A 19,980-nucleotide genomic window follows, 5' to 3' on the forward strand; every position below is an offset into this window, starting at 1 on the left:
CGATTGAAATTAGTAAGCCCATTTTATAATATAACCAAACTCAGCCCATCTTCTTCTTCAATCACTCTGAACCCATTACCTATTATAACCATACAATAAACCACCCATTTTTGTTATACTAACACTAAACCCATGCTATCATGACCGAGCCATACACACCACCGGCGACCACCACCAAACCACCATCTCCATCGGTTGGCCTTCCGACGACAGAGTCTCGATGTTGCAGAACGTACCCAGAATGCTAAGAACTACCAAGGGAATTTCAGGCATTTAAGTACATGTCCAGAGATTCGGTACTATGCATATCGGCAACTTTCGTTTATTTTCCTCGCCGATGATCACCACGGGACGGCCATCGTTGAAGATACAGTACATAAAACAAAAGGAACACAAGCTCAGTAAAGCTCTCGGCAACCTCACTGTGCATCAAAATCAGTTTTAATATCTAACCAATCAATGTGTCTCGCACAAATCACATCAAAATGGAAGCCGAAGATATTTCTAAGTCATATCTATGAAACATTTTGTCGAGCAACTCGTGTGCGTTATCAAGTACCAAGCATAGACATGGAAATAATGTGATTTTCTCATCCAAAATCGATACATCAACGATGATGACAGGCTAAATCATCAAGAATTGGCCATGATTCTAAGTGATTTTCTAATACGCCTATTTACGGATCTTGGACTCAGAACTCTGGAAAGAACAAAAGGGGTTTGAGGTTACCTGGTTAACAAGCGGAGACAGAGCTGTGATTAGTGATGGAATCAACCACGGGAACTTCATTAATCGTTGTCGAGTGATATCGATCCTGAAGGAACTATGACCAGGAACTGACCGCCTCGTGCTGTAGAACAGGCCGAATGAGGGACGCCAACATGGTGGCGGAAGAGCTTAACGAGGAGGAGCTGCTCTCGGTCGCTATTTCCAGTCGAAGTGACGAGAGAAAATTTCAGGATGCCTCGCCTGTGAAGATTCGAGCCGGCAACGAGATATCAACGGCGAACAAGGCTCTTCGAGTTTCTCGGCCAGAGAACAGAGCAGAACAGGGGAGACTCGAGGCGGCAACGTAATGGAGAACGACGGCGCCGGACGGTGCTTGACGGTGACTTTCATAGCTTGTGAACGGAGGAAAATCTCCAATGACGCAAAACAGAGTCCGTGATCAGCCTCCAGCTCAGAAATCTTCTTGCATCACAGTGAAGGAAACTGATCTGATATGTGGGCTTGGGAGGCTTCCTTGCTAATGAGAGGGTTAAACCTAAGAATTAATGGGTCTGGGGACTAATGCTAAATGGATTAGAAAGTATTGGGCCTAATTAGAGCTTTATCGATTCGATGTATTTCATTTTTTTATTGTCAGCAAAATTAATGTGTCAACAACCAAGATTTCATATATGGTGCGAATTTGCCGATAGCGCCAATGACCGATTGAATATGTAATTTCAATGAGTCTTGCGTGCATGTTTTTCTTCTCCATACGTAGCGATTTCATCTTTTGCATCGAATATCTCTTGACATGGATTCAGAGCCTCAAGCCATTTTCTCTTTGCTCAAATTATTAATCGATCATTCCATACGTGGACCTCGTCGATTTAACACGCACATTGTCTCGCTTTCACAGTCTAGCTATGGAGTTTCGATTCTTCTCCGCATAATTATTCTTCTCGCAAGGAATTGACGACCATGAGAGATTCAGAATAATTTGGAGTGAACGGCTGGATGGATAATCTAATACTTATCTCAGGTGACCCTCTTCTTCCACCATTGGCTTTGGAATATGAAACTTTATTTTTTACTTTTCAAAGGAGACACACTTTGAATTCAAGAAAAGAAAAGAAAAAGAGGCTCGGGTACAAAGTCTCTGGCTAAAAACTGGAAGAGTTTCTTTCAAGATTGAACACTCCACTAACACAGCTTATCTTGAACGTAGTTTCTTTCTTATAAATAGCGAAAATATGAGCCAATTACGAAATTCTGCATAAATATTTTAATGTTCAGCAATTCCTTTTTGCGAGTGTAATTGTCCAATCAAATTCGGATATGTATTCATGAGCAAAACAGTTGAACTTGAGTTAAGATATTGGTTGATTGACATTTATCCAATCAAATTCAAGATAGATTGGATATTTATTTAAATCAAAGTAAATGTTGATCGAACTACTCTATAAATAGGAGGCCTCTCAATTCATTTTAGGCAGAATAGATGGAGACCTTAAATTTTGTAGATTTGCTATTAAGATGTTCCTGAAATATAAAGAATTTCGAAAACCCAAAAACCTATCAGATTTACGTCATCATTACCTCAATCAAAATTTCTGTCATAAGGACCTCAGGAACAAGTTGTTAAGACGTTACCAAATGTTCGGGTCATCAAGACCTCGACCATCTTCCATTAGAGACCAAGCCTTCAAGGCCCTATCTGATTCATGAGAAGGAATCAAAGATGGTGCTATCTTTTTGGAGATAATGCCATTAAGACCCTTGAATTGTGCTCATATCAATGGAAATACCACATATTAATCTTACGACTTCAAAAAGTATGATATTCTTCTCTAAAAATATAAGGGATAATGACACAAACGGTCTTTTGACTTTTCGCCCAATGTGCAACGTAACTCTTAAACTTTCAATTTGGTCGATGTAATCCCTGAACTATATGAAAAATGTTCAATGTTATGTTCTCTTTTTGTTAATTCAAGTGCATGGATGACATTAAACATTTTCATATATTTCAGGGATTAAGTTGAACATGTACCAAAAATTCATGGACTACATTTAATAAATTGAAAGTTTAAAGACCGCATTACATATTGGACAAAGGTTCATGGATAATTTATGTCATTTTCCTAAAATATAACATATTGCAATTGTATGAATCTCATCTTTTTTCTCTTTCATAACATCTCATTCTAATGGAATACTAGTACATAGCATACCTTGAACGAGAACATGCACATAGACTAGACAATGTCTTTTGTTCCCCGCTTTGCATTATCCGGCAACCTAAAAAGCATTAGTTATTCCATTGTGAAGTCTCCATAAGAACGTTGTTGTGACTCCTCTATCAAAGAATCTGATCTTTCGGTGGGCAAAGTATAGTTCTCATCCTTTCCTTTACAAGTATGTGATAAGTCATCGTGAGATGACACTTTTGGAATAATTCCTTCCTTCTTCTTTTGGCAATTCATAAGTCGAACCTTATTAGAAACAAGCAACTTATATTTCCATTTTTCCCCCTTTTTTCTGAGTCCTAAAAGAAAAAATCTTTTCTGAAAATGTATACTAGCTCAATTTTTTGTTACACGATTGGAACCAGTTCCTCAAGTTTGTTTGGATGTTTGCGGTAAAGAAGATCAATTCAATTATCGAATAAAAATGTTTTTCATATATTAAAAGTTGCTCATAAAAACAACATTGTCATATTATTTTCACTTAAGCTCCGTTCGTTTGGCGGAAAATATACATTTTCCAGAAATGACTTGGAAAATATTTTCAAAGGAGAATATTTTCCGCCAACAACGAGCTATATTAGAACCACAAGTTTTCTTTTCTCAAATTTTCAATGAAAATAAAAACTGGAAACATTTTCACGAACTGAACCGACCTTGATTGCTACATCCACACCATTTGCATAGGCAAATGGCATCAAATCGGAATGTTCCGTACGTGCTTTCTTTTCTAAAAGAATTAGAATCTTTCTTTCTCCTCAAGTTGTAATTTGGATAGTGAAGCATAATATTTTGCGCTGTACATCGACCGTGGAAAATCTCTTTTTCATTTTCGCCATGCAAACATCATATCGCATGATCGAAGTCCTCTACTAAGAGGATCAAATTGCATTTAACAATACTTCATAAGCTCCACCAGTCTTAGCAAAAGTAACTCTTTCATTATAGAGTGAATTTTCTAAGAGCACCAATGACCGATTAAATATGTAATTTCGATGAGTCTTATGTACATGCTTTTCTTCTCCACAAGGCAATTTTTGCATCGAATATCCCTTAACGTTGGTTTATAGCCTCGAGCCATTTTCTCTTTGCTCCAATTATCAATCAATCTTTTTTGTATGTGGACCTCATCAATTTAACAGGTACATCGTCTCATTTCTCCGTTTAACTATGGAGTTTGGATTCTTCTCTGCATAATTATTCCTCTCACAAGAAATTGACGATCATAAGAGATTTAGAATAACTTGTGGTGAATGGCCCAAACGGAGAATCCAGTACTTATCTCATGTGACCCTCTTCTTCCACCATGAGCTTTAGAGTCCGAAACTTTATTCTTTACTTTTAAAAGGAGACGCTTTGAATCAAAAGAAAAAAAGGGATCACGTACAACATGTGTGTGGCTCTCGACACAATATTCCTCTAGCAAAGTAGACAAGATCAAATTGGACAAGACAAGTGTACTTGTCATAAGCGTAGGTATATCGGGTTGGTATTTTGAACTTGCGCGCACTTAATCTGTGAGCTTTTCAGATGATTTAGATTTAGACAACTGTGAAACTATTAATAATTATTCGTTTAGGGAGAGAGAGAGAGAGTTAGGTTTGCATAGACAAGAAGTATCTATCCATGAGAGATCATCAATTCCACGGAACCTTAATTTAGAAAAAAAGAGTTAATATTACGAAAAACCCCAAACGGGTACATCCATGACAAATTTATCCCAAATTAATTTTTTGACCATAAAAAACTCTAAACTGGTACACCTATGACAGATTTACCTTAAACTAATTTTTTGACCACAAAAAATCCCAAATTAGTATATTTGTGACAAATTTACCCTCCGTTAAATTGGATTAATATAACAAAAAACCACAAAGTGGTACACCTGTGACAGACAGAGGCTAAAACTCTAAACTAGTACACTCGTCAACTGCCATATGTCATCCAACTCATAAATTTAACGTTAAAATTTAACGAAAACTAACAAATGGTAAAATTGTCACAGGTGTACCAGTTTGAGGTTATTCGTGGTCAAAAAATTAATTTGGAATAAATTTATCACAAATGTATCAATTTGGGGGTTTTCGTAGTATTAACCTTTAAAAAAAAAAGAGATAGAAAAAAAGAAGAGAAAACGAAAAGAAGGAAGGAAGAAAGGTGGATAATTATTCCCATCGTGAACAGAGAAAAGACCGAACTAACCCTGATAAGTGCGTGCTATTCGGTACTATATATAGAAGCCCTCTCTCTTGATGGATTGATCGGCATCAAACATTACTGAAGAACAAAATGGCACAACAATCTTGGGCGATGAGCAAGTACAGGCAGATCGGCTTCTTGATGGAAGCTGGCCAAGACGTCGATCCTAATGAGTACCAAAACAACCCGGAGAGGATCGATAAACTTCTCAGTGCTGGCGTTGATTACAAAGACAAGAAGAAGGCAAGGCCTTTGTCTCTCTCTCTCTCTCGATCTCTCAATCATATAATGGATATATATGAAAGATATACAGGTGCATGTATATACATTTTTGCGGAAAAGTTCAGAGACTCGCTATTAGAAAGACGCACAAATTCTTCTCTGCATTTGAACGTCCGTACATACGTGTATATACATGTGCGTGTCCCTTTTTCTTCATTTGTTATGGAGTAAAGTAATTTACATGTCAAAGAGATGTGGTCGTCGATTGATTCAAACTCGTACTCAATGGCATCGGCATCTCTTCCTCTTCATGTTTAACTAATTTATTATATTTTATCCGTCGGACGAGATAGGTCTTTACACGAATAGCGTTTTCTCACTTGCTCCGAACATTGCTCTAGAAAACAATATTGTGTTTCAGTGATAATTTTAACTGCGCACAAGTATGCGCATGTGTACACACATATATCGTACGATCACTCAAAAATGTCGTTTCGAATTCCTCTTCCTTCTACTTTGACCTACGCACACGCACTGATAGATGCTTTCCCTGCTCACATTTCGAAACGCTGTCTGTGGCAGAGGTATTGGGTTGACAAGGGACATGACTGCTTCGCAATCTATGCTAGGGGACTCAACATCACCAACAGCGATAGACCTGTCTATTGGCAATGGTTGACCGACAGGTACTTTCGAATCCTCAGAACAAAATATTGTACGTATCTTTTTCTTTTTTTTCGCTAAAAAAATATTGTATGTATCTTTCTATCATAATGTGCACCTCGCCTTACGCTACGACTCTAATTAGGATTTTTCATGTTATGGTATAGCATGAATGACATCGGATAAAGGGGAACATAAAAAAGATAAAGGAAGGCATTTTACGGGGATTTCTTTTGGGAAAAAAATTGGGGGAAACCATAGAAAGAGACAGAAATTTGGTTGAGGGTATTAATGCAAGTATACAAAAAGATTGATCTTTATCTTCTTTCTTATAATTGGTAATTCGTGGAATTATTCTTTGTGTATAATGTTGTTGATGTTTCACCCTCTTGTGCTACATAGATAGATGGCTAGGGTTATTTCTTTTCACCTCCTCGAGATAAAATTTTTTGTTCTACTTGAACACGTTAAATGTCCACGTGATTTCACCAACCAAATTTGAGATATGGATTTTGACTTGTATACTAGTGTTCGTACCCATGCTACGCACGCTTATAATCTTCAATATTTGCAAAATATTTCGATATTATGAATAAATCGAGAAGTAACCATCGAAAAAATTTGAATAGTAAACTCAAAAAACGAAAGCAATACATCGATTATAGTCTCGAATCATTGAATCATTACTTTATTCAAACCCAGAATAATATGATTAGACAATTTCAAACCCAAACAAATTATGGTGTTGAAGTCTCCCTATTTTTTTCCTATATATGTACTTTCAAGGTAGAGGTAAATTTGTAACTCTTCGACTAAATCCCACCATAGAAAAGAAGGAACCGTTCCTCGGTCTTGGTATCTAAATTTTCATTTTTGCCTTCATATGGGCGCGATGAGCCAATTAAATTAAGAGCGCAAGATATTTTTAATGAATAAAATTTTAGTTTCATCTTTAAATATTGCTATCAACATTAGTAAGTTCATTATATACTATGACCGATTTGACTTGCTCAAATATTAGAAAATAATACCTATTTTAGTCTCTGAAATCTTGATAAATTTTATTTGTACTATTAACTTTAATGTATTTGTCATAATATTGTAGTTGTAGTTTCTCGTCGCTTTTATCCTTTTTACTTAATTGATCAAACCTAACCGAGTTATAATTATATCAAATTATAAGATTCTTGAGCTTTTCTCATATTTTCTGCTTTTCATTATAATTTTTATATGTTTTCTTTTTGAGTGAGATGAAAAATAAGGACAGAGTATGATGGGTTTCTAGGGGTGTTGGGCTTTACGGTGGTTGGGAAAAATACGGGAGAGAGTAGAGATGCTATTTTGTCTTTCATGAATAAATAAATAAAGATATATATATATATATATATATATATATATATATATATATATATATATATATTGTCGCGACCTCCCTGAACCGGTCTTGCAACCCAAGGGTTTAGCTAATGGATTACTAAGTTAAACTTAGCTCGAGCTCTCCCAAGCCCATATCAATTCGCAACTTAGGTTTAAATTATTAACATGCGAATCAATTTCATCTAGGAGTCACCACTAATCAGTTTTTTGGTGGATCGATTAGACACCCAAGTAAAGCATGGGAGAAATGCTTTATTTCTACAAACCGGAGATTCAATGTGTACGGGGACTTGATTGCACTAATTAATCAACTAATGCCCTTTCGGTACCTAACCTTGTTCAATCACTGCCTGACATGTTCACACTAATTGGAAATCTCAAAATTCCATCCCTAACTAAGTTAAGGAAAGCAATAATCAATACATGAACCTAACATGCCTAATTAACCACATGCAATGTTAAATTAAACGCGCAATTCAAAGTGTGTGAATTAAGGAACATGCAATCAAACATGACACTAATCACGCAAAAGGGCAAGAAAAGCCAATTCCAAAGGCCAAATAATATTTTTTGATTTTCGAAATTTTTTTAATTTTTTAATAATTTTTTAAAATTTTTTCAAAAATATTTTAATTATTAAAATAATAATATAATATAAAAACAGACCCAAGTCGGATCTCCACATCCGACCCGGATGGGAACTGACCCGGGCGTGCCGGCCCAGGTCCACAACCGAATCGGGCTCATTTATTGAGCCCGGTCTGGCAAATTATTTTTTAAAAAAAATGGGGAAAGGGCCCAGCCCGAAATATTTTTAAAAAAACAAAAGCCCAGTGCCCAACAAGAAAATAAAACCCCAAAGCCCTAAATATACCGGCCCAATACATATTCCGACCCACTTAAACGAAATCCTAGAGCCAAACCCTACCCGGTTACGACCCGCTCGACCGACCCGACTACCAATCGCCGACCCGACTCGCGCCTCCTCCTCACGCTCGCGGCTAGCCCTAATGCCGGCGACCGGTGCCTAACCCGTCTGCGTAGCCACCCCGACGAGGGGTGGCGGGCGTCCTCCGTCCGGATCACCGCCATGGCGACCGACGGCCGACTGGGACCGTCTAAGCCTTGACGAGAGGCGGGCCGGCCGAGAACCAGCCAGATCCCGGCGAGGGACCGGCTGGCTGCCTCCTCTCTCGGTCACGCCCGGACCGTCGCCCTATCTGTGGGCCTCCTCTGCCCGCGTCACCGCCGTGGCAACCGGCGGCCGGCCGGGACCATCCGGCGTTCCAGCACAAGAAACGCAACAGAACAGAGACAAATTCAAGAAGCTTGGTTCAGGCATAACATCGAACAGTTGGGGCTCGCTACAAAAACGAGTGATTCTAGGCTCGATCGAGGCTCAAAACGAACCAAAATTATCGACACAAGATGCACGGAGAAGCAAGAGCAAGCACGAGGCGTCACGGGCCGGAACTCGCGCGATCTGGACGGCCGCGAGCTCCGGCCAGTGAGCCCGAGACACGGGAACGCAACAGAAACAGGGGAAGGAGGGGCGGCCGTTTGCGGCACTCCCTTTTCGGCTCGGCGGCGGCAAACGGGGGCAAAAGTGATAGATCGAACTACGTCCGGTCGCCTCGCACGCCTCCGAGCCGAAATCCTAGGGAAATCGACCCGAATCACACCAAACAAAACCCGACAACGGCTCGGGACCGGGACCTACCCCGAGAAATGGGGTGCGTCGGAGCTTCGCCGACCACGGTTGAGGCGTGGTGGTCACCGACGGGGGATCGTTCAACTCAGATCTCGCTCTCCAACGCTCTCGGCCTCACTCTCTCCCGGGATCTCTCTCTCCTTTTCTCAGAAACTCCCCCTCTCGGTTCCCCGTTTTAAGGCCGGCCAGCCAGCAGGCGCGCATGGCCCCTGTCACCGTCAGCCTGCTGCGGCCGGCCGATCTCCCGACTCGCGGATCATGCTACCTCCTTGCACCATCTGCTCCTCTGACCTGCATTTCCCCTGCCGACTGCTCTGTTCTTCTCCCCCGTACTAGCCACATTGAGGGGGAAGAAGGTGAACAGTCGCGGGCCGGGCCAAGGGGAAAAGTGGCCGGCCCGCGTGGGAAAATACGAAAAAAAAAAATGGACCGGCTGATCCGGTCCGTTCGAACCGGGTTGAACCGGCCCGAAAAGCCCTTCTTCTTCTTCTCTTTTTTTGGTAAAAATTAATTTTTCAAATTTAATTTAATTAAGTTTTTTAATTTATTTTTTTTTATGATTATGCTCTAATAGATCCTATTAACGCAAATGCACCTAAAGTCTATATGCCCCCCAGTTTTAACGAAAATATTTTGGTTTAGGGGTTAAAAATTAAACCCTAATTTTTTATACAATTAAACTTTAAATGAATTTGGCAAAATTTAGGTGTCAATAGGTCTGTATAGTTAGCCATATTAAAAATAATGATAAAGGAGGAGAAGAGATTGAAGAGGTAAATAGGAAGAAAAGCCCGTTGAGCTTCTCTAAGAATACCCATTATTCTATGAGATATCATTGTATTATTACGGAGTGATGGATACTGACCTATTAGCCATTATTTCTATTTATCATTTTTAAGTATTATTACTTGCATTTTTGTTCCAGTAATTCATAATTTCATGATAAATATGGCATCCAATTTTATTTTTTTTATAGATTTTTTTGTCTAACTAATATGGATCATTAGTAAACTGGTTTTTGTTAACAAGTGTCCCGAGACACTTGCAAAGCATACTTAATATGGAATGCTTTGATTTCTAAAGTGTTGATTACACGTACCAAAGAAAAATAGTGTATGGAAAATTGCAGAGTTACCTTCTCACCAAGTACCTACTAGACTCCATTAATCAAGAAGAGTTGTCGTTTTTTAAAAAAAATATTTAATTAATCTGGTAATTAATTAATAAGGAACGGTCAAGTTTATATATTGGTTTCTTAATATGCTTTTAACTTTTGATTTCTGCTTACCATCGACATATAGAGTTTGTCTAATATCGATCTCTAAATAGTTTTAGCAAAGACTTTTTTGAGTCTACTGTCGATATAAAGCACTTTCTACACATTCATCGTTATGTGACCGTATTTATCTACATGTCACCCATCCAACGATGAATGTGTAAAAAACAAATAATTGTACTAACAGTAGACGTAATAATTATCCTGATCAATAACGTTCGAATAAAAAAAACTACTCCAGTGATGGCATCGAAATGGCAAAAGTGGTGAAGACAAGGTGGCTGGAAGTCAGGGGGTCGTTCTGGACGATGAATCTTTCGCCGAATGTTCCGTACAAAGTCTCGTTTCGGACGAGGATCGATAACACGCCCTACAGCACCATGAACGGACAGTCGGTGAACCTGAGACTGACTCTCCCGGACGGTACCTACCAAGAGCGGCAGGCGGAGTTGCCCGGAAAAAAACTACAAGACAACGATCCATGGTACGAACTGGAGGTCGGGCAGTTCAACATGACGGCGCAGAACGTGGGCAAGATGGAATTCGCCATGGAGCAACTGTTCGGAAGGTGGAGGGCAGGGCTCGTCATCAAGTCCGTCCAGATCAAGACCATGTGATCTCGCCAAGCAAGTTATATATGCAATAAGGAGCAATTGCGGAGGAATTGCCTTCATGGAAGTGACTATAGTGATAAGTGCGTACGGTCGCGCATGACTACTTCGTGCGCGCTTTTGTTAGCTAGTAATAAATAAAGGAAAACTCGATCACTCGTGTCGTGTGTACTAATGTCTTTCTATTTCCGGACCCCGTCCGCTGATCTATGATACTTATTTGTCTATCTGTCTATCTGGCTGTCTATTTTAGATTACTGACCGTTCATAAGAAGTAAATCAAACTGTAACTCGAACATAATTTGATTTGAACTTTTCCATTTTTAATATGTAAAAGTCATTTGCGTATTTAATTATGCACTTCACATTTAGTATCATAAGGAAAGAGGTAAAAAGAAAGAAGAAAGCGATAATGTTTGGATCGATAGTTGTCAAGAAACACCGTGCGAATTCGTCAGGTATATTTTGACAGAACCGGGTGTATATGTTGATCCATTGTTGAGCTACGGTTCGAAAGCCGCTAATTTCGTGCACGGTTAGGGAGAAACGAGGTCGAAAGCGTCGAGCGGGCGGGCTGCAGCTCGAACCACAACCAGCCTACTTCGGAAAAAGCAGAATTTTGTTCTACTGTGAGGGATGAATCGTCCAGATGGCCAACTTAACTCAGTTCTCCCCTGAAACAAAAATCTGGGATGAAGCTGAGAAAAAGAAAACATATGGGCAATAAAGGAGAATGAAGTTAACGAGAAACACTGGGATGATGTCTGTCTTAGAATATAGTTATGCAGGTACTTCTGTGAGTGAGATTAAGCCAGTGGATTACTGGCTTTTGAAGGATGGGAAGCGTTGGGGTGTGCGGTTTCTTTTGCTTTTCTGGGCATTTCACCGATGCACTGTCGTGAAGATTATTCTATGGTGATGGGAACTATCTGTTGACTTAGGATACTAAATCTCATTAATCTTTCTCATTGTTTACCGACGTTTGTTTGAGCTAGTTACCAAAGTATCATAAAATATATGACCTATTCTTAAAGGTAACTTTCTCGTCGGTAATTCAGTAATTAGAAAATATTAATAATGTCGCGACCTTCTCAGAGGTGAATCGCCCAAGGGAAAACTAATAGACTACTACGCTCAAAGACTTAGCATGGACTCTTCCAAGCCCTACCAATCGCAACTTTCGAATTGATTTTAACATGCAATTCAATTAGGAGTCGCCACTAATCTATTATGGATCAATTAGTATCCAAGTATAGTGTGGGAACATTATTTTTTTCTATAAACTAGAGATTCAATAGATTCGAGGACTTGATTATATTAGATTAATCCAACATACTTTCAGTACCTTTTCTCTTTATTTTATTAAAATATTTTGCAAGCAGTCTTCGTTAATTTTAAGCCTAAACCACCAACATACAAGAATGATCATGCGAGTACGCAATCAATAATCTAACACTCAATAAACCAAAGAAATAAGTAAATTGCTAGAATAGGGCAAGAACTTAAATACCTTACGCAAGCAAAGCACAACCTTATTAAGATCAATTTCCAAATATATGCAAAGTGTTGGTTAAAAATGCAATGCCTAGCCTAACACGATTTCTAGATAATTAACGTAATTCTAATTAACTTTTTTTTGGGGTTTTTCTTTTAAAATTAAAGTTAAACTATATTCAATGTATGAGAAACAATCAAAATTTATATATGCTAATAATTAAACACGACATGTAATATGCAATCTATATAACCTAATTCTGATGATAAGCAAAGAAAAATGAACTATTCTAACACAGCATGCAATTTAAATTCAATGAACTTAAACATGCAATATATAAATGACATGAAAAATGTGACATGGCGATGACGTGGCAAACGTGATGACATGGCACAATGACATGGCTAGATGACGTGGCAACTATATATGATATGCACATGTTTTTTTTTTTGTTTGATTTTCTTCTAAATTCAAGATATAAAAACTATTGAAAGTGTGAGATTATCTAATTTAAACTGGGAATTAATTTATTGAATCCTATTCGAACTTGGAAAATTTGCTAAATTATCACATACTTCCTAAACATGCAATTCTAAATAAGAAACTACTCTATCCTAATGTAGGGCAATTTCTTTTTCTTTTTTTTTTTGTATTTCAACATAAGAAAGCGCATCAAATTAAAAGAAATATGAAATGTATCAAACCCACAATGCAATATTCATCAACACTCAACATGAAAAATCAAGATAGTCAAAAAAATGATTTAGAAGTCTCTCGGTTCAATTAGTGATTATAATGATTTTTATACATAAAATCCCCTAATTGGATAATGCTTGAAAATCTATGGGAAATCATGTTAGATTCGATAGTTGCAAATTAGGCAATGAAATAGACATATTGAATTTGGTTTAAGCAGGACTTTCTTTCCAAAACGGACCGGCTGCGGCGGGCTCAGAGACGGTGGAAGGCGCACGACTGGCAAGTGGTGAGGGCCGGTGGTGAGGTACACCGGCGAGGAGGAGGAGGCAAGGCTGCGTTGGGCACTATTCATGGTGACGAGATTGAATCACCAACCAGTGAACGTCAGGAAACCTGCACGAAAAAAGCTCGCTGGACTTTGCCTCACGGCAAAAAGCTACTTGGACGGTGGGTGATCCGGGCTCGTCAATACAGTGGCGAGTTGGACTGCTACAACAAAAAGGCTTGATGGCGCGGGGTCGGGAATTGAGGGGATAATTACCAAAAAAAAGTCCTAAACCTATTATATTTGTGCCAATTCAATTACAAATCCTTTAATTATGTTAATACAGTTCTAAACATTTTCACGTTTTGCCAATTAAGTCCATATGGCCAATTTTGGCCGGAAATCTCTGACGTGCACGCCGGCCATCTTACGTGGCACAACCGACGCTGACGTGAACATTTTTAAATAATCTTTTCGAATTATTTGTTTCTTTCTTTTCCTTCCTTCTTTTCCTTTTTTTTTTGCACCGTGGCCAACGAGGGTCGCCGGAGCTCCCTGGCCAATGGACGAGGGCCGCGAAGGCCTCACCTTTGGCCACGCCTCGTGATAGTGTCCGCAGGCTCGGCAGAGGGCGAGGCAAGGGCACCTTAGCTCGTGGCCATCAAGGCCATGGATTATAAACAATCGTTGTATTAAAATTTCGTAAAATGAGAATTAATTAGCAAGGAAATGTCAGTTGCGAGAGCCATAACTTACCTTTAAAATATGTGGAGAAGGAGAAGTTGCTGCATGATATTGTGGAGATAAACAGAAAGACAGAGAAAATCAAACCGTCTAAAATTAGAGTGTGAGATTTGCTAACCAATTTAAGGAATAAAGAGTTACTTTTAATTTTCCATGAATTTTGCGGTGCTCAAATTTTGAATTTTATATATTATGAAAAACTTGAAACTTTCCAAGGTATTCAAATATTATCACGCGGAACCATGTATAGCGAGTTTTTCATTATTTTTTAGGAACTTAAAATAATTTTTTACATTTTTTAATTTTTTTAAAGAAAGTCATAACTAGAAGTGATAAAAAGGCAAAAACCAGCCCTAAACTGGATTCTTCTAAGTAAAATGTCATTAAGCACATATACAAGCTAGCTACTAATTTATGATAGGTTAAAAGTTGCTCTTTCTTTTTTTAAATTGAAATTTACGAATCACTCTAAAAAAATTACCAGGCCTGATCTCGCAAATAAATACATACTAGCTTTCCCAAAGTTTTTTTTTTTTATTTGGTAGAATCTTTCCCAAAGTTAAAAGTGTAAAAACCGGGTGAAAAACCCCAAACTGGGTTCACAACCACTGATACACACAGTTTCATTATTTCCCCACTCCTCAAGCACATCAAATATGGAAACAACTCCCTCACCATCTCAAGATGATGAGCTTAACTTCTTTTATCCTACTCAAACAACAACAGTAGATTAACCAAAGAAACACTTTCCACCTGAAAGTTCTAGTTCACGATCAGTTTGGTAATGCACTGTGCTTCGGAAGTTTGCACTGGCTCCGCTACGCCGAGATGTGCCATTAGAAGCCAAACATGGCTGAGCAGCTCTCCTCCTCTGCTCAGGCTCTCGGAGTGTTCGTTGCCTTTGCTCTGGCTAGCCGCGTATATCAGAAACTTCGCCCAGACCTTGCCGATCAAGTACCATTTCCTGCCGAAGTCCCTCGACTCGATTTTGTTCAACTGGGATGCGAGATGGCACGCATCAAACAGCACCGACCTGCTTTGGCCACGGCTTATTTTCTTGGCGGGCAGCTGAGTTGCAACTTGGAGCAGATGATGGCAGACTTCGCATAGATCGCGGGACTCTGTTGACTTGTGCGCCTTGTTGCAGCTTTTGACGTTGGTGTGGACATGTTCCTCTTTCTTGAATAAATTCATCACCCACTTCTTGACAATCGATGAGATGGTGATGGTTTCTTTCTTTGACAATACCGCTAGCTTGTCCTCAAAGAACTTCTGAGCGTCGACCGAAGTATCTTCATATCGGAGCACCCCTATCCCTGTTGGCAACATAGAAGGATGCAGTACTAAAAGATAGAGCATGTACCGAGAGACCAACTTACTCATCTTGTAGTTCGTGACGTCTTCCGAGCTATGGTTCTGCCTCTTGTCATGGTCATTGTAGTGGCAGAGCTCAGTGGCTATGTGCCAGATGAGGACGCTCTGGTCGAACTCTATCTCTTTCACACTCCAGTTCAGGTGAACGTTATTTGACGTCTTCAGTACATCGCTAGCCTCCATCTTAAGACTCGTCAACCCGCCGTTCGATCTGTTCTGTGCCAGATAATCGACCGTATCCCTCATGTGACCTAAGATCCATTCTTTCATGTTGGTCTTGAACACTTTGTAATCGATGTGGAAGTTCTTCTCCAACTTCTCATTTAACTTTGCGAGCCTCGGACACTTGTGGAAGATCCTGTTTCTTTTCCTGATAGATAATCCCAAGAGGCTGAACTGGGCCACGGAATTCGACCATCTTTTGCTCGGGCAGATCTGGAGAAAAGCCACGGCAGATGACATTGTGGATGCCTCAGGTCTCTGAAGCCGCCAGTGGTCAACCCAATCGGATGAAATTGCGAGAAGAACCGAGTACATCTCTAAAAGTATCGCCACACTTACCAGCAAGAAGGTGATACAGACGTCAACTTTGGGGTAATCCTTCCTATCCTGTAAGGAGAAGAATACCAGCACGGCACACGGCACCGAGAGGTTAATGACCCAACGAATGGTGCCCCAAGCACGGTTCAGCAACAGTGCCTTGGTGTAGAGCAGATCGTACATGAACCCGAGCTCGATCTCCACGATCCCAAAAGCCATCGTGGAATCCATGTTTCGGTTCATGAACATGCGCTTACTGGCCTCCAGGTCGCCAAAGTTGAGGATAAGGCCCACGAAGAGAAGCTTGAAGATCTTGAACAACTCATAGGCTTTGACCAGAGTCGTGGCTTTCTCTTCGTCAATGGCTTGACTGCTGTTAACTGAGAGATCCTCCGGAGCCAGAACCTCCGTGACCTCATCAATGCCGACTCGGTAACCCTCCTCTTTCTTCAGAGTGTACTGCTCCATTATCCTGGGGTATATGGGACCAAAATCGGGAAGCGAAAGCATCGAATCTCGAAGTCGACCTTCGCTTGCAAAGTACAGACACCATGTTCTCTCTGCATATTTGATGAACCCCACCAGGCTCATACCAGCTGCTAATATCGATAGTGTTGTCCCCGACAAGGCCATGAAGTAAATGTAACAAGCTAGTCCTACCTGGACGCAAAGCCGTGCCAACTGCCTCAGCCATAGCTCATTGTCCTCCAGGGCATATGCGGTGATTGTGTCGGGACCGCCCAAGTGGAGGAGAAGGAACGGTGCCCAGAACGCTGTGATCTGGCTCTTCGGATCGATCATCCCCTTCGCTTCCTTGATGTTGGCTAGACGGTTCGAGAGGACGCCGAGCGTGAGGGTCGCGATGGAGTCAGCCGATAGGTATGTCGTCCAGACCACGACTTGGATCCAGTACTTGTACATGGATCTCCTCCGGCTGCCCTGAGTCGCGAGGGTCAATTGGAGGAACAAGCTGAGGAGGACGAGCACCCGCAGCTCCCACTCCTTCCACAGTTCACGAGCGTTTTGGGGGACCAGCGAAAATCCCATGGTTGAGCTCGATGTGGGCACCGAAGGGCACAACGATCGGGCACCGTCTCAAAGAGCGGTCAAACTTAGGATTATAAATGGAGAGGACAAAGCAAAGCAAAACAGCATTAGCCTCGAATTTACCTCAGCAACATCCTCAGACCGGCCACTCTTTATAACCAATAACTTGAAAAAGGAATCAGATACAGAAGCACTATGTACCCTGCACAACATTACGGGAACGAATAAAGCAGTGCGCTTTTTGGAAACAGCCGCGGCACAGTACTCGCCACACCACTTTTGGATGCATAATTGTGAAGCAATTCTCTGCATTTGCCCGAGGGGGAAGTAAAGCGACAAAATCAAGTTTCGGCATTCATACTAGCATGAGTATAATATGCTTTAATTGAGAAGATCGGAATATAGGCCTGCAGTTAAAGTTTGGTTTCTCAATCACTTCTCAAGATTTCGAATCCTATAAACTTCGCTCAAATCGTTGTCATCTTAACACTTTGTTTGGCATGCCCCACCAGCCCAACGTGGTTCATGTGGAATATCGAAATCACCTGCGTGGGTTGCGATAACAAGTAAAGACAAGCAAAAAAGCCAAAAGAGTGGATAAATGCTCACTCTAAGTTGAAGCAACTCCGATGCATTGAGTTGATTGCTTCGATTCCCAGGCAGCATAGTATCATATCCTTGGGCACCATCTCCATATGAGTGGAATCTGAGAGTCCATAATTATTATTTTTTTCGTTGTAGTAGGTTGCTTCCTTTCAAAAAAGGCGAAACCAGTAGAACTAAAAAAGTGCAATTTTACCTTCTTCCACACAGAAAACGCTACTCAAAACCGAAACTTGTAACTATCCACCTTCTGCCACTCCACTGCTCTTCTTCGATCATCTGTACGTTCATCTCTTTGCTTTATCTTCCATAAGTTGCTGCAAACATCAATCTATCATATTGCAAAATATCCACTTATTTAGTTGTTTTGCTTTAGTCTTGTTAATTGAAATCCAGCAAGGCAATGGTTGGTCCCAAATCCCGGCCTTTTGCCTTTTACATAATCGACTGTTCATATTCATTTCCCCGAGAGGTTAGCAGCACATATGGCATCTATCTATCTCTTTATTTCTAATAAGAGAAGGTCACGTCTTCTTTGATTAACCAAATAATCCTACGCAGTCGTTTCTGAGGCAATATGTTGATCCTTCATCTATTCACTCTCAAAGGACGCGAAAATGAACATATACGCACGTACGACGTGCGCCCGCATCTTCTTTGATCGATCGATTAATCCTACATAATCCTTCGCCAGTCAATATAGTTATCCTTCATCTATTCACTCTCGAAGGAAGGACGCGAAAGTAATCGTACACTCAGGTAGCGCGTGCACGAGGGCCAATCTTAAGTTTTCAAATTGTCTGAAATAACTAGTGGTGGTGGGAAAACGGTCTTTGTTGTGACCAGAGATATGCATACGCTTTATCCCGGTCCAAGCATTTTCTAACTCCTTCCCCCAATCCCCACACAAAAAAAAAATATCCATTTATACATCATAAGACAAGCAAAATAAGCCTCTCACCCTTCATACCGTTGGCACCTAAATTTTGGCCAATCATTTAGGATTCATGGCATAAAAAATTGGGTTAATACCACGAAAAATCCCAAACTGGTACGCCCATGATAAATTTACACCAAACTAATTTTTTGATTACCAAAAACTCCAAACTGGTATACCTATGACAAATTTACTCTCCGAAACTAACGGAGAGAAAATGTAACGATAGGGCATTAGAGAAATCTAGTCTAATTAAGTTCCCGAATCCATTTAATCTTTGGTTCGTAAAAGTAAAATAAATCTCTCAATACTTTACTTCATTTTCCAATCAACCCACCATAAACTGATTAATCGTGATTCCAAAATAAAATGATTTGCATGTTAAATATTGAACCTAAGTTGTGAATTGGTATGAGCTTGAAGGAGCCCGAGCAAGGTGTAAACTTAGTAATCCATTAATCAACTCCTAATCGGTGCACCTTGCGTGAGGGTCACGACACATACCATACATTATTTATTATGCAATCTGTAAAGGACAAGATAAAAGGAAGAAAATCCAAGGTAGCGGTATACAATTTTGTAAAATTAAGCGCAACGCAAATTAGAACCTAGAAGAATTCACTTTGGTAATTTTATAAATATTTAACTTATAGTGATGCCATAAGTTCTAAAACTTGTTGCGCAAGTGCAATTGACTCCTCAAATTTCTAAAAAGTGCCATTAAGACTTAAAACTTATCAAATTTATGCAATTAAGTCCTCTCGTTAACTCCGTCGATTTGGCTAATAGAAAATACTGACGTATCATTTTTTTTATGTTTTCTCTCTCCTACGTTATGTTAGTGGGTGAACTATATCTTTGACCTTGCAACTAAGGATGTCCACATGCAGAGACATGTTACCTCTTTACATGCAAAATCGAGATGATCGTATCGGTCCTATGAATGCGGTTGCGAGAGATCACGTGTATCATTAGGCGTTTTCAAAGATTGAGCGGTGAGTTGATAGACAGTATTCAATTCACTACATTCAACTTTTATTATTTACAACAACTAATCACCCAGTGTGGCAAACAAGACCCGCTAATCACTCGGAGCTTAAACCAATTCGCAATTTTGGAACTCGAGAGGTAGGTATCTGATGTATTCCCCTATTCAAAAACCACATACTTTATGGTGTGTTAACTAGTGTTTATCAAAATTCAAACCGTCTTGTATCGCACGATGGCTCAAATTAGTCAGTAAGTTGAATTTATACCCAAAT

General features: G+C 40.0%; 2 protein-coding genes and 1 long non-coding RNA gene across 3 annotated transcripts; 2 read left to right on the forward strand and 1 right to left on the reverse strand.

The window, feature by feature from the left end:
* The first annotated feature begins 5,197 nt into the window (after positions 1-5,197).
* On the forward strand, positions 5,198-11,235 carry LOC115683718 (protein PHLOEM PROTEIN 2-LIKE A1-like). Its single transcript, XM_030608308.2, has 3 exons — positions 5,198-5,397; positions 5,959-6,062; positions 10,645-11,235. Exons 1-3 carry the CDS (start codon positions 5,245-5,247, stop codon positions 11,018-11,020), a joined length of 633 nt encoding a protein of 210 aa, XP_030464168.2. The 5' UTR covers positions 5,198-5,244; the 3' UTR covers positions 11,021-11,235.
* On the forward strand, positions 8,163-9,623 carry LOC130140586 (uncharacterized). The gene is made up of 2 exons (XR_008818556.1): positions 8,163-9,149; positions 9,350-9,623. It is a non-coding gene; the product is annotated as an uncharacterized LOC130140586 (long non-coding RNA).
* Positions 11,236-14,813: 3,578 nt separating the features above from the next.
* On the reverse strand, positions 14,814-17,335 carry LOC115683613 (uncharacterized). Its single transcript, XM_056320200.1, has 2 exons — positions 16,153-17,335; positions 14,814-16,026 (listed from the first exon to the last, which is right to left on the reverse strand). The coding sequence occupies exons 1-2, from the start codon at positions 17,176-17,178 to the stop codon at positions 14,980-14,982; spliced, it is 2,073 nt and encodes a 690-aa protein (XP_056176175.1). The 5' UTR covers positions 17,179-17,335; the 3' UTR covers positions 14,814-14,979.
* Positions 17,336-19,980: the final 2,645 nt, after the last annotated feature.

The sequence above is a fragment of the Syzygium oleosum genome, unplaced genomic scaffold (genome assembly GCF_021117445.2).
Source record: "Syzygium oleosum isolate NSW1041296 unplaced genomic scaffold, Sole_v2.1 Sole_v2.20, whole genome shotgun sequence".
Taxonomy (NCBI): Eukaryota; Viridiplantae; Streptophyta; class Magnoliopsida; order Myrtales; family Myrtaceae; genus Syzygium; species Syzygium oleosum.